Source organism: Lathyrus oleraceus, chromosome 1 (assembly GCF_024323335.1).
Source record: "Lathyrus oleraceus cultivar Zhongwan6 chromosome 1, CAAS_Psat_ZW6_1.0, whole genome shotgun sequence".
Lineage (NCBI taxonomy): Eukaryota > Viridiplantae > Streptophyta > Magnoliopsida > Fabales > Fabaceae > Lathyrus > Lathyrus oleraceus.
The window spans coordinates 417,125,421-417,141,393 of record NC_066579.1 but is presented as its reverse complement, the minus strand read 5'-3'; the positions used below and the strand labels follow the sequence as shown (position 1 = coordinate 417,141,393).

Here is a 15,973-nt window from a genome sequence, read left to right as displayed (position 1 = left end):
CGTACCATACATATCTTATAATGATGTGTCCATAATTAAATAAGGATGAAGCTAAAGTTAGAGCAGTAAACTTAAAATCCCTACCTACAATTTTGTGACGCTAACTTTAGCTTCATTCTCTTTATTGAAACAAACATCCCTACCTATAAGTCAAAACAAGAAGAAAGTTCATACATCATGAAACAAGCTATTGAAACATATTTTGAAAAAATAACTATAGAGAAAATGAACTTGTAAATACCCATTGATTAAGATTTGATGTTATGGTTTCGTTTTGGGGTTTCCATATGAGAGAGACGAGTGACAGAGTTGTTAGAGTTTCGTTTGGAGAGAGACGATTGAAATAGTTGTTAGGGTTTTGTTATGAGAGAGATGGTTGTTATGTATGGAAGCGAGAGATAATTTCACTTATATATAAATAAGTATCACCTTTCATTAAGGTTGGTAATAAAAATTGTGGCGACATACATTGTCAATCACATTTTTATCACGATAAATGGGTAACTGTTGATGTTGGGATTTGAACCATTTCACTCTGTGTACCTTTAACCACAACTGCTTCATTTGACCATTGTGACATTCCCTTTAGTAAATACCAAAAAATAAAAAGTGCCCAGAAATAAATTATTACCACAGTTAACACTATGACCATTATAAAATTGGTGCAATGAAATGTCTATTTTGTAGTAGTGATATATACATATTTATATTTCTTAAGTTAATGTTGTTGTTGTTATCTTATCATAATTTAAATTTTTTCTAATTATAGTAGCTTAACGATAAAACACCATACTCAAAAGAAGATATGTATGACATTCGATCACATTGAGTTAGTGCCTTCTTATCTTTTTATTTAATCTTGATAATAATAGTTTTTCTTGGTTGCTATAATCTTAATTTGTATATGTACATATGTTTTATCATTTTTATGTGCAAATATGTAAATGTGTGTATTCTGTCTTGATGAGAAAAATGTAAATTTATACATTTGGTTTTGAAAATAATGATAATTTGTTATTCTTTGTTTACAAGATTTAAAATGATATGATATATTCCAATTCTGTCACATATTTTATAGTTTCGGTGTAAAAAATGATACAGACCAGTGAAAATAAGATTTAAAACAATGTAAATTTGGTATTCTATGTTTACATTCTTCAATAATAGAATCCTTATTTTTCATATTATCTCTCTCTTTTCTCTCCTCACAAAAGTGCCTCACACACTAATAAATTGGTATCTAGAACTTTGGTTAGATTCTTGATCGTGTTTTCAAGAATCACATGTCTGTGATCATGCTTTCAAGATCATGGGTTGTTAATCGTGTTTTCTGTAAAGACGAATGGCACCAACGACATTCCAAATTCTCTTCAAATTCTTGATGATGAGAAGTGGATTCGATGGAGAAAAAAATTCAATATATGTTTGGATTTCATGAAACCCTTGAATTCTTTACTAATGGCGCTCCTGAGCTCTCTAGGAATGCAACTGATACTCAGAGAGTCGCGAACAAGGAGGCCAAGAAGAAAGATTGTAAGGCTGCATTTTGCATCAATCGGCGGTAGATTCAGTGAATTTTGATAGAATTTCTCATGCTGAATCGACGAAAGAGGCTTGGGATATTCTTGTTAAGTACTATGAAGTGGGTTAGAAAGTCAAAGTTGTCAAATTGCAGACTTTGCGACGGTAGTATGAATTATTGTAGATGGGAGAAGATGAAAAGATTGCACGCTATGTATTGAAGATGCATTATCTTTTCCATCTCATGAATGCTTGTGGTGAAACCCTAACTGATAAGATGATAATTGAGAATTTAATGAGTATATTAACCTCTCACTTTGATCATATTATCGTACCTATTCAAGAATCCAACAATCTTGAAACCATGGAACTGGAAGATTTGGTTGGTTCGTTGGAGGCGCATGAGATTAGGATTGTCAAAAGGAAAGGGGTTCAAGATTCGATACAAGCACTGCACAGGCTTGGAAGAAGCATGGTGGTTCTGACAAGTTCAAAGGAAAAGGAGACAAGACTAAGAGAAAGAATTCTTGGTCGAACCCTCATAAGCACACTGTCAATGATAGGGCTTTTGAATCCTCGAAAAGAGGAGGAAGAAACTCCTATCAGAAAGACAAAGAGAAAAACGATGTGCAATGTTATAACTGTGAAAAATGGGGTCACGTGGACAAGAATTGTTGGTACAATAAAGACAAGGGATCAACAAAAGGCAAGGAGGAAGGAGCAAACCTTGCATGCCAAAATTCAGATGATTATGAAGATATGATGGTTATGGCTGCAGTTGCAGATGACCATGTCGAATCCAAGATCTGGTTCCTCGACTCGGGCTACTCGAATCTCATGACTGGTAAAAAATTATGGTTAGAAGATTTTGACTCATCGAAGAATATCAAGGTTAAACTTACTGATAATATCTCGTTGCAAGTAGAAGGTATCAGTGACATAATTTTTCAAAGGAGCAATGGATGAAAAGATATGATCAAAGATATATTCTATGTACCTGGAATGAAGTGAAACCCGCTAAGCGTTGGATAACTGGTCGAAAAAGGTTTTTGAGTGATTATGAAAGATGAAGCCTTAGAATTTTTGAAACCCATAACAATTTGGTCTTAAAATCACCTTTATCGAAGAATAGGACATTATAAACGATGATCAGTTCGACTGAAGTACAATGTCTAAAAAATATTGTCGACCATAATAATAGTTAGTTGTGGCATTTAAGGTTTGGAAATTTGAACTTTCGATCACTCAATCAATTGATTTCTCAAGATATGGTAATTGGTATACCAAGCCTGGAGATGCCCGTTAAAATTTGTGAAGGATGTCTAGTCAGGAAGAAATCCAAAAAGTATTTCGTTTCGACTATGCCAATGAGATCCTCCTGCATACTCGAAGTTGTACATTCAGATGTATATGGACCTTTTGAAGAGCATACCATTGGTGGAAACAAGTATTTTGTTTCGTTTTTCAATGAGTTTAGTTGAAAGTTATGGATTTATGTGATCAAGCAAAAGGACGAAGTATTTGAAATCTTTAAGAGATTCAAGATGCTTATCGAAAACTAGATTGAGAAGAAGATCAAAGTTTTGCGAACAGATGGAGGTGACGAATATACATCAAAGATGTTTGAAAAATTATGTGCAAAACATGGTATTGGTCATAAGGTAACTTCTCCTTACACGCCTCAACATAGTGGAATAGCAGAAAGAAGAAACATGACCTTATTGGACATGGCGAGATGCATGTTGAAGCATAAGAATTTGCCAAAATCCTTACAGGATGAAGCTGCTTCCACTGTTGTTTATATTCTGAATATGTGCTCTATCAAGAGGTTGAAGAACAAGGTTCCTGAAGAAGTTTGGAGTGGCAAACGACCATCAGTGAGTCATCTGAAGGTGTATGGATCTACTTGTTACAAGCATCACTACTATAAATAATACATTTTATGACGAAACTTTTACCTCACCCAAAAAAAACTGAGGTGTAAACCAAAGACGCGTCACATTTTAATTTTTTATTTATTTTTAAATACCATAGATTCCTCCGGTTTAGCTGGAAATCGAGGGGTAAAGTATTTAGAGGACACACATTCGAATCCCAATAACTACATTTTATCACCTTTTAATTTTTTTAAATTTTATGACTTATTACCTCGGTTTTGCTGAAAACCGATGGATAAAGTATTTAGAGGATACATCTTCGAATCCTAGCATCTAAATTTTATCACCTTTGAATGTCTTTAAAAAAATTATGACGTATTACCTCGGTTTCGCTAAAAACTGAGGGGTAAAGTATTCAGGGGACACGTCTTCGAATCTCAACAACTAAATTTTATCACCTTTTAATTTTTCTATGACCTATTACCTCAGTTTTTCTGAAAACCGAGGGGTAAAGTAGCATTTTTTATGACCAATTTGATGAAAAAACTAAGTAGCGAATCTTTGTCGTCCATTTATAAATTAATAATGCTCAAGACATTGTCAAATCATCAATCCACATGAAACATCAATGATCAACGTGAAACTGTCACTAGCCAATTAAAACATAAATGCCACAACTATCTATCTTGGATGCAAAATACTGATATTTAAATTTAACATATTGAAAACAATGATAATGAAAGCAAGAGTATGAAAATATTTCATGGTTAGTTTCTTAACATAATCTTTTCTCTAGTAATTATGGTTAAAAATGTTTAATGTTAGTTAGGAAAATATGAAAATAACTTATTAATGTTAGTTGTAGTTGTAACAAGTAAAATGTTTAATATTGTTGTTGTTATTGAAATTTAGTATTTAATGATTCTATTGATTTTCTTTATATGTTGTTTTTGTTTTTGTTTTTGTTGTTGAGATTTGTGTTTAAAGATTCCATGATTTTGTTTTTGTTTTTGTTGTTGAGATTTAATGTTTAAGGATTCTATTGATTTTGTTTTTGTTGTTGTTATTGGTGTTGTTGTTGATGATGATGATGAAGATTTAGAGTTTGTCAACAAATTTGATGCTTTATAGATTAAAGCAAAAAAAAACATGTTAAAATAAAATTTTGTAAACAAAACTTTACCCCTCGATTATTGTTAAAAATCGAGGTAAAAAGTAGCGTAATTTTGAAAATACAAAAAAAAAATGCAGTTATTAGGGATCAAATCCATGACAAGTGCCACTTTTCCCCTCAATTATTTAAAATCGAGGGGTAAAGAGACATGTTTTCATGTCTCCCTTCGTTACCTCGCCTGTGTAACTGAGGTTATATCCCTTTTGCATCCGAGGTGAAATAGGATTTTTTGTAGTAGTGCATATTCCTTATGTTAGAAGAAGGAAACTTGATGACAAGACTGAACCTATGATTCTGGTAGGATATCATAAAACTGGTGCATACAGGTTGTTCAATCCAATTAATCATAAGATCGTGATTATTCGAGATGTTGTGATTAATGAAAATTCTTTCCGGGATTGGAATAGTGATACAATTGACAAGCCATTGATGAGCTGTGATTTCAAAGAAGAAAGTAACGATGTCGAAGTCGAAGAAATTGTTGATATTTCAGTCAAAGTCGACGTAATTACTAACATGCCTGACACGGTCGAAGTCGAAGATGGTATAGCTAGTACTAGTAAATGGCCTCAAAGAACTAGATCTCACTCAGCAAAACTTCAAGACTATGAAGTGACTGCTGATGATGAAGTCACACCAAATGGAGAATCAGTTCATTTCTCCTTACTTGTAGGTGATGAACCAATCAACTATAGCGAAGCCTTAAACAATAAAAAGTGGAAGTTAGTTGTGGTTGAAGAGTTACAAGAAATTGAAAGAAACAACACATATGAGTTAGTCAAATTGTCAACACATACAAAAGATATCAAAGTAAAGTGTGTGTTCAAGTTGAAGCACAATGTTGATGGATCGATAGCCTGACATAAGAAAAGATTGGTAGCTCGAGGTTTTCTTCAGAGAGCGGGACTCGACTACTCTGAATTATATGCACCAGTAGTAAGATTGGAGATTGTTCGACTAGTAGTTACCTTAGCATGTAATCAAGGTTGGTCGACATTTCACTTAGATGTGAAATCAACATTTTTGAATGGTCCTCTAGATGAAGAGGTATATGTCACACAACCTCACGGGTTTGTGATTCAGGAGGAAGCAAGGAAAGTATACAATTTGCTCAAAGCATTATATGGTCTCAAGCAGGCACCTATGGCATGGAATAAGAAGATCGAATCATACTATATCGAATTGGGATTTGTCAAATGCAAATATGAGTATGGTGTTTATTTCCAGGTTGTGTCACAAGATGTAACAATCATCTACTTATATGTCGATGACTTGCTAGTGGCTAGAAATAGCTTAGAGAACCTGTCAATGTTCAAAGAGCTGATGAAGAAGAAATTTGAAATGTCGGATCTAGGAAACTTGTCTTATTTCCTAGGCATGAAATTTCAAATGTCGAAGCAAGGTATGGTGCAACATCTAAGAAATTATGTCAAAGAGATACTCAAGAGATTTCGGATGGATGATTCAACTTCTGCATCTTCACCTGTCGAACGAAACTTGAAGTTAAATAAGCAGGAGAGGAAGACAAAGTCAATGCAACTTTGTTCAAACAAATTATCAGATCCCTATGATATGTGTGCAACAGTCGACCTGATATAGGTTTCTCAGTCAGATTAGTGAGCAGATACATGAGTGAACCAATGGTGTCACACAAGAAGGCTGCAAGAAGAATCCTGAGATGCTTAAAAGGATCGACAAACTATGGAATTCTATTTCGACAATACTCTGAAAGCAAAGAAGTTATGGTTACTTGTTATTCAGATGCTGAATGGTGTGGAGATAAGGAAGATCAAAGAAGCACAACTGGTTATTTCTTTCAAGTATTTGGTGCCCCAATCTCATGGTGCTGGAGAAAGCAACCAGTGGTGGCATTGCCTTCGTGTGAGACTGAATATATAGTAGGATCCTATGCTGCATGTCAAGAAATTTGGACCATATAAATGCTAGAAGAAATGGAGATCGAAGTGAAGAAACCTTTGGCACTGCAGATCGACAACAAGTCAGCCATAAATCTTGCGAAGAATCGAGTTTTGCATGGAAGGAGTAAGCACATCGAAACTAGATTTCATTTCCTTAGGGAGAAGGTAAATCAAGGTGAACTTGAAGTGAGACATTGCTCTAGTGAAGCACAGTTGACCGGCATTTTCACCGAAGGATTGAAGATCAACATATTCCTGAATTTGAGAAAGAAATTAGGAATAGTTCAGACCGATTATGATTAGTATATGTTCGACAATTTGGATTATAGAGAGGTATGTTGAGATATAAGATATAATTCAAATTGTGTGTGACTCAAGCCCAGAGTTAATTATGGTTTATGATTTGTTACTTAGTTTGTTATATTTGTTACTTAGTAGTCAAGTAACTTCGTATATAAATACATACATATATAAACCAGTTTGTAACACACAATCAATCTTCAATAATAAAAATTTTATTTTTAAATTCTCTTTTTTCTCTCTTCACAAAAGTGTGTCACGTACTATTAGACGCCATTTACCATTTATTCCCTAATCTTAATATTAGTGTATGTTATATTTTGTATCTAATTGAAAAGTTAAATTCTTCATTGCATGTGTTGTATTGTACAACAAATGTCAAATAGACAAAACCGAATCAAGAAAAACAAAAACAGATTAGTAACAACATGCATATGTTTAAGTTGGTATGTAACAGTTTCTTTTCTTTGAATTATGTCAGGTTTAAATAACTAAGTACAAAGAATGAAATAATAAAAAATATAAAGAAATGAATTAATTGATATGTCTTAGAATATTTTGCTGGCAAATTCATCCATGTCACCAACACCTTCCATTCTATAAGAAGCTGATTTTGATGCAAGTTCCCTCAGATTTGATATACTTCTTCCCAACTGCAAAGCCATCTTCATTTCAAACAACTCTCCATTTTCTCTTTTCTGTAAATCTTTCTCTCCCAAAGTTGATTCAATTGAGGTTTCTAACAACTTGAAGAAGCCACCAGAAGCTCTGTACATTTCAAAAACCATGCCAACTTGTCCACCATGCTCAAAGGTATTAACTGCAGAAGCCAACGAACCAGCCAAGAGTGGAACAAAAGCAGCCACAAAACTACCATTACCTATAAAAGTTGATCCAATGGCTGCAATTCCTGTGAGTAATGGCCCTGCAACTGCCAAACTCTTGTTTATCTTCAATGCTATGTTTCCAAGTCTGTTATAATCTTCAGTGTCTTTTCTCTTTATCACTTCAACAACTTCCCTCATTTCCGTTTCTAATTCTTCACTCCATCCATTATTCATTTTACCCATTTTCTTGCTTTGTGTTTTTCCATTTTTGGAAGGCCACCAAACAGCAGGCTCAAATTTTGCAGGGAATTTTTCAAGCATTGCGCCTAATAAGGGAAGTGGGTAAGCTTTGTCAAGTGCCAAAACTTTATCCATAGCACCCTTCACATCTTCTTCACTAGGGTTTCCTATTTTAATTGTTGTTTGAATTTGTGTCTGAAGTTGTTTGAACAGTCTTGTTGCATTCCTTTGCTCTTCTGTGAGTTGAGAGGGTTGGATTTTGTTCATGATAAGCAATAATCCAGTTGCAGCAGAAAACAGAAGAGCAGAAGATAGTTTCAGAGCCAAAAGTGGTGCACCTTCTCCACTTGTGACAGCAGCAACACCAGCCATGGCTGTCGCAGTTAGAGTAATCATGTTGGTTGAGTTTAAGAGAAGGTTGTTCCAGTTGTTACGTTGCTCGCCAATGTTTTGATGCATTTCAACTCTGTCGGATACAGCTTCTAAGACTGCATAGAGTTGAATTGTGGCGTTAGAATTCGTAGAATTCTCTTGTTGTTGATCATGTAATATTCTTGTGTTGTTTTTGTTGTTGCTTTCTAGTATTAATTGTTGATGAATAAGTTGTTGTTTTTGTTGGAAATTGTTTTGCAATATTAGTTCCAAAATGACAAAAGAGTTAAATAGCATTTAATGATTTGAATTCAATTTTTTAGTTATTGTTTTGTTTGAATTTTGAATTCAATTTTCATATCTTTTCATGAAATAGTGTCATATATGAAACATTGTGTTTTATGGTGAAATGGTGTTGTTTCATCAAAGGTTGCAAACTTTTGAAACAACATTCATATCTCCTATAAATATATGATTCTATTCAGAAAAATAACACAAGAACTAAAAACGAATTTCTCTTCCAAATTCCAGAAAACCTTCCTTGCATTTCGGGTTCTTCACTTGTCTTGTGCAGACTCGAAATAAGGCTGACATTATCCTGAGTGTTCTTGCATTTTCCAACTCTAAGACATAATAAAAGAGTGCTTGAAATACTTTTAAGGAAAGTGATTCTCAATCACGATTCAGTCCTGGATCCATTTAATTTTACCGAATTTTCTAACAATCTTAAAAGTATTAGTAACATAATGGCTTCAGACGCTGCTGTTTCAAGCATCAAAGTGATGAATCAGGATCTTGTCAAGTTAGATCGATTTGATGGAACAAATTACACAAGATGGCAAGACAAGATGACATTCCTATTGACTGCCCTGAAGGTTCACTATGTTCTTGATCCCGACCTACAACCAATACCTGAACCAACAGAAAATGATTCGGAAGAACTCAAGAAGGAGCGCAAGAAACGCAAGGAGGACGAACTGCTTTGCCGTGGACACATTCTGAATACTTTATCTGATCGTCTCTACGACCTCTACACAGACAATCCATCGGCAACAGAAATATGGAAGGCACTAGAATTCAAGTTCAAGGCTGAAGAGGAAGGTACGAAGAAGTTCTTAATATCTAAATATTTCGATTTTAAATTCTTAGATTCTAAGCCCATTCTTCCCCAAGTGCATGAATTGCAAGTTCTGGTCAATAAAATAAAGGCAGTAAAAATAGACATCCCTGAGACCTTCCAAGTCGGTGCAATTATTGCAAAATTACCACCTTCATGGAAAGGCTACCGAAAGAAATTGTTGCACAGTTCCGAGGACTTCTCCTTGGAGAAAATTCAGAAACATCTTCGAATCGAGGAGGAATCGAAGGAGAGGGAGAAATCAGAACCCCCTACTCATTTCAAAACAAACGCTGTGACCAACAAGGGAAAGAAGAGACATGATGGCATAAAGAGTCATCTTGGACCAAAGAAAGAACATAACAAGTTCAAGAACTCTGGCGGTCATAAAGGTCCAAAGAACGGATGTTTCGTATGCGGTAAACCTGGACACTATGCTCGAGATTGCAGACAAAATAAAGCAAAAAATGAGATCAATGCAATTCGATCAGATGATGACATAATTGCTACAGTGAGCGAAATTATGGCAATCAAAGGAAAAGTTCAAGGTTGGTGGTATGACACTTGTGCTACAGTGCATGTTACTTATGACAAGGCTGCATTCAAAACCTATTCTGAAGCAATTGATGGACAAGAGGTACAAATGGGAAATGAAGTCCGCTCTAAAGTTGTTGGAACCGGTTCGGTCGAACTTAACTTCACTTCTGGAAAGAAAGTTACACTTGTAAATGTGCTTCATGTTCCAGACATGAATAGGAATCTTGTTAGTGGGGATTTATTGGGAAAACCGGGTATTAAATCTGTATATGAATCGGGCAAACTTATTTTGACCCGTAATGGTGTATTCATTGGAAAAGGATATTCCGCAGAGGGAATGATCAAACTATGTACTAATGATAATATTATTAATGAAATTTCTAATTCCGTTTACATGCTTGATTCCGTTTCTTTATGGCATAATAGATTAGCACATTGTGGTATTAGTTCTATGAAGAGACTAATTAAATCTGGACTAATTTCATGTAATATAAAGGATTTCAAAAAATGTGAATTATGTGTTGAATCAAAAATGATTAAGAAGCCTTTCAAAAGTGTTGAAAGGAAAACGAAATTACTTGATCTTGTGCACTCAGATTTGTGCGAATTTAATGGCATGTTGACACGTGGAGGGAATAGATACTTTATTACATTCATAGACGATTCCTCTAGATACACTCATGTATATCTCTTAAAGCATAAAGATGATGCATTTAATGCCTTTAAGACTTATAAAGCAGAAGTCGAAAATCAATTAAATAAAAGTATAAAGGTCCTTAGAAGTGATAGGGGCGGCGAATACTTTTCAATTGAATTTGATGCATTCTGTGAAGAGCACGGTATAATACATGAATGTTCGGCACCACGAACACCGCAACAAAATGGCATGGCAGAAAGAAAGAATCGAACATATCAAGAGATGATGAATGCCATGTTGATGCATTCTAAATTACCCCTTAACTTGTGGGGTGAGGCATTATTGTCCGCCTGTCATATAATCAATAGAATTCCGTTAAAGAAAACTGGTATATCTCCATATGAGTCATGGAAAGGCAGAGCGCCAAATATCGGTTACTTTAAAGTGTGGGGGTGTGTGGCATACTACAAAAACATGGACCCTAAAAGAAACAAGTTGGGTCCTCGAGGAATAAGATGTGCTTTTGTAGGATATGCACAACACAGTAAAGCATATAGACTCTTAAATCTAGAATCTAATGTAATTGTTGAATCCCGGGATGTAGAATTCTTTGAAAACCTTATCACAAAGGATAAAGGATCGGAGTCGGCCACTAATAAAGAATCTCATGAAGATAACTCTTCTCGGACTGTAGAAATACAAACTGAAGGCACTCCTATAATCATTGAACCACAACCCGAGCCTAGGATAAGCAAGAGAATTCGGAAAACAAAGAATCTAGGACCAGATGAGATTGATTCTCAATCTATTTCCTTTTATCTTGTTGAGGGAAATTGTAAGAACTTTGTTCAACGCATTCCGATTATTCTTCAAGTGGAAGATGATCCAAAAACTTATAAGGAAGCAATAACTTCAAGGGACTCCACTTTTTGGAAAGATGCTATCCAAGATGAAATGGATTCAATTGTATCAAACCACACTTGGGAACTTGTTGACTTACCTAAGGGATCAAGGCCCATTGGATGCAAGTGGGTGTTTAAGAAGAAATACCATAGCGATGGTACTTTAAACACTTATAAAGCCAGATTAGTGGCAAAAGGATTTAGACAGAAAGAAGGCATAGATTACTTCGACACATACGCACCAGTAGCAAGAACAACTACTATTAGATTGTTGTTTGCCTTAGCATCTTTGAATGATCTTATAATCCATCAGATGGATGTTAAAACAGCGTTCCTAAATGGAGATCTCGATGAGGAAATCTACATGGAACAACCGGAAGGCTACCTGCTTCCTGGAAATGAACAAAAGGTGTGTAAACTTGTCAAATCCTTATACGGACTAAAACAAGCACCAAAACAGTGGCATCAAAAATTTGACTCTGTAATACTCTCAAATGGATTTATTCCTAATTCTTGTGACAAGTGTTTATACACAAAGACGTGCAAAACCACTGTAATATTCCTTTGTCTCTATGTCGACGATATGTTGATCATTAGTAATGATTTAAAAGGAATCTTAGAAACAAAGAAGTTTCTAACATCCACTTTCAAGATGAAAGATCTTGGACTTGTTGACACAATTTTAGGGATCAAGGTTAAGCGAAATAGTGGGGGTTATGAACTTAGTCAAACCCACTATATTGAGAAAATGCTTGATAAGTTTAAACATCTAAACTTCAAGGAAGTAACCACTCCATTTGATCATGCCAACAAACTTCAAAAGAATAATGGAAGATCAGTGGCTCAATTGGAATATGCAAGTGCAATAGGGTGTCTAATGTACCTAATGCAATGTACCAGACCCGACATATCATTTGCAGTCAGTAAAATGAGTCGATTTACTAGTAATCCAAGTAATGAACATTGGAAGGCAATTACAAGGATTTTTTGCTATCTACTGAAAACCAAGGACCTTGGTCTTCACTATGGAAGGTTCCCTGCCATATTAGAAGGATACACTGATGCGAGTTGGATATCTAATATTGGAGACCATAAATCTACAACTGGATGGATATTTACACTTGCTGGTGGAGCAATTTCTTGGAAGAGCAAGAAACAAACATGCATTACACTTTCGACCATGGAATCAGAGTTTGTGGCTCTCGCTTCCGCCGGTCAAGAAGCGGAATGGTTGAGGGATCTTCTGTTGGAAGTTCCATTGGCTAAAGACAATGTCTCAAAAGTGATGATACATTGCGATAGCCAAGCCACATTAGCAAGAGCATTCAGCGAAGTGTATAATGGAAAGTCTAGACATATAGGACTTAGACATTCGTTCGTAAGAAAATTGATTAAGGATGGAATCATTTCACTCACCTACATACGAACATGCTATAACTTAGCAGATCCGTTTACTAAGCCACTGGCCAGAGACTTAGTACGAACAACCTCGAGAGGAATGGGGTTGAAACTCCTTAAATAAAGGTTCCGACAACGGCAGCAACCCAATCTTATGTTAACAAAACATTAACTTCAAGATTCAATGGGTAACAACAAGTCGTTGAATTGGATGTAAGTCAAGAATTTGGGAAATAAGGTTGACTGTGTTGAATTGAGGGTTGAGGTTTCCAAAACCTCTTAATGAAGTTCATTAACGAAGAAGAGTATCTATTGGAAAGGATGCTATATGAACCTCACCTATGTGAATTTTGAGATGGTGCCGTCTCAAAGTGAGAGTTGGAGTTTCTCTCATGAAAAATTCATGAAAAGGATAGCATATGGCCATAAATAAGTGCTAAGCGAGATATGTAAAGGAAGAACCTTTAAAGAGTGTGTGTAAGGTAACGCCGGTCTGATCCCATGGATTAATGGTTTAAAAGCTTTGCTACCAAACATTCCGATTAAACTCTGCGTTATCCTCACTAAGGTTAAGTTTAAAATCGAAAGATACCTAACTGTATTAACACTTTTTATATTTCACTATCTGGAATGATTTTTGTCATTATTAGAACTAGTGGGGGATTGTTGGAAATTGTTTTGCAATATTAGTTCCAAAATGACAAAAGAGTTAAATAGCATTTAATGATTTGAATTCAATTTTTTAGTTATTGTTTTGTTTGAATTTTGAATTCAATTTTCATATCTTTTCATGAAATAGTGTCATATATGAAACATTGTGTTTTATGGTGAAATGGTGTTGTTTCATCAAAGGTTGCAAACTTTTGAAACAACATTCATATCTCCTATAAATATATGATTCTATTCAGAAAAATAACACAAGAACTAAAAACGAATTTCTCTTCCAAATTCCAGAAAACCTTCCTTGCATTTCGGGTTCTTCACTTGTCTTGTGCAGACTCGAAATAAGGCTGACATTATCCTGAGTGTTCTTGCATTTTCCAACTCTAAGACATAATAAAAGAGTGCTTGAAATACTTTTAAGGAAAGTGATTCTCAATCACGATTCAGTCCTGGATCCATTTAATTTTACCGAATTTTCTAACAGTTTTCTGCTGGTTTGTATCTTTGTTGGTGGCAATGAAATATTAGGGAGTTTGGGAAGATGGATAGCTGCATTAATAACTTTATTTGAGGATGATAAAGAACAACAAGTTAGAACTGAAGTTTGTAATATTGAAGCCATAAAATATATGGATTATAATCCTAAGGTAATTCTTGGTAACGTGTGTTTGGTTTATGTAGGATAGAAAATAGTTAGTTGATAGAGAAAAGGATTATTTGTAATGTTTGAAATGAATGTTTATATGTGTAAGATGGTATCAAATTTGAATATTTATATAGCAATGCACCAATGGAACGGGGAGGGAAAGAGTCAAATTCAATTGAAGGAAACCCTGGTTGACCAGTTTAAATATTTGACAAATTCTCTTGTTCAAAATTTAAAGCATTATTTTGTGCGATGTTGGGTCTTAAATCTCAACATGCTACTTAGTAAAAAAATTAAAATCATGATATCATATCTGCGTAACAATGAGGATGTAATGTACTTTTTCTATTCATTCACTATTTTTATTTTCACTTTTACTTTTGTGACATAATCTCAAATCTCAAAGATTAGCTAGCGATATAATTCGAATGAAAACACATGTTATAAATAATAAATCTGAATATCAAATCTTGAAATCCATCATAAACATAAAAAAAATTCTTAAATTTTCTTATAATAAAATATAACATTAGTGGTCACATCAAAAGTATTTAAATACATAAAAAAAAACTCTAATGGACTTTAATTCAAAACAAAAATAAAAAATATAGAAAAAAAATTCCTAACGAATTTTTAATCCAAAACAGAAATCTTTCCTTACGCAAAAACACCATCACATTGTCTCTCAGATTGAAAACTTTGATTTTCTGTTTACCCAACCGAGGGTGTATGACTTCTTATAGAGTTTTGTTGACAACTTACAATAATCTATCAATTTCTGTGACGCCATATTCTCCAAGGTGCCATTATCCACAATCAAATTATACACATTGTTCTTGATAGAGTAATTACTACTAGAAAATTTGCTTTTAGTGACCAATTTTCTGGTCACTTTAGCCACCAAACTTTGACATCATGTTAATAAAATATTTTAAGTCACTAAATCGGTCACCAAATAAAATTAACCACCGAATTAGTGACTGAAATTTTGTGACATATAATTCAGTCGCAAAATATATATTTATTTTATTAAAAAAATTCAGTTATCAAAATTTCGATCACCAAGGTTTTCATTTTTAAGTTACTATGTTCATCTTGATTTTTAAGTTTTAGTCAAAGTTTCACATTTTTATTTTTATAACATATAAAACATATATTTATATTAAAAAAAATCATAAACATAAATTTAGTAATTTAGTAAAAAAAATGTAATTTAAATGACATCATAATAATTTAGATATATTATAATAATATATACTACGAAATTCACATTGTTATGATGCGCCCCAGTGGTAACGCGTGTACTCTACAACCCAAGGGCACAGGTTCAATAAAGGTTAGCGACTAGCACTTTTTCCATCAAAAAATTATAGTCTCTTTATTATTCGCTAAACATTATAGTGACCGATTTTTAAACTTTTTCAATCTCTAATTCGGTCACTAAACACGGAGTTTTTAGTGAATGTGCTTAAACAAATTCTTAAGTTTTCCTTCATCTTTGGATGCTAGTAAGTTCTCAGCAACTCAAAATTTACCCTCTCATTAGATTCTTCCTCAGTAAATTCAACCCATGCATATTCATTATTCTCAACTGCATGTCCTTCTCTTTCCTCATCATCTTCCCTTTCTTCTACAACAACAACAACGACTCTCCTTGTTCAACAAACATTTGATCTATGACTTCTTCGATTACTACAATAACACGTGTTCTAGTGGATTTAGCATATGAATTATTCTTTCTCTGGACTTGTGTGTTTACCCTATTGCAAACCGCTAGGGCTGCTAGTCCTCTTATTCTAAAGGTTGTAATCCCTGGTTGTTGCACATTTTTCCTTGTTGCATA

General features: G+C 34.3%; 1 protein-coding gene across 1 annotated transcript; it reads right to left on the bottom strand.

Moving 5' to 3' along the window:
* Positions 1-7,283: 7,283 nt before the first annotated feature.
* Positions 7,284-14,215, bottom strand: LOC127077809 (probable F-box protein At4g22030). Its single transcript, XM_051018741.1, has 2 exons — positions 13,925-14,215; positions 7,284-8,432 (listed from the first exon to the last, which is right to left on the bottom strand). Exons 1-2 carry the CDS (start codon positions 14,104-14,106, stop codon positions 7,340-7,342), a joined length of 1,275 nt encoding a protein of 424 aa, XP_050874698.1. The 5' UTR covers positions 14,107-14,215; the 3' UTR covers positions 7,284-7,339.
* Between the last annotated feature and the right edge of the window lie 1,758 nt (positions 14,216-15,973).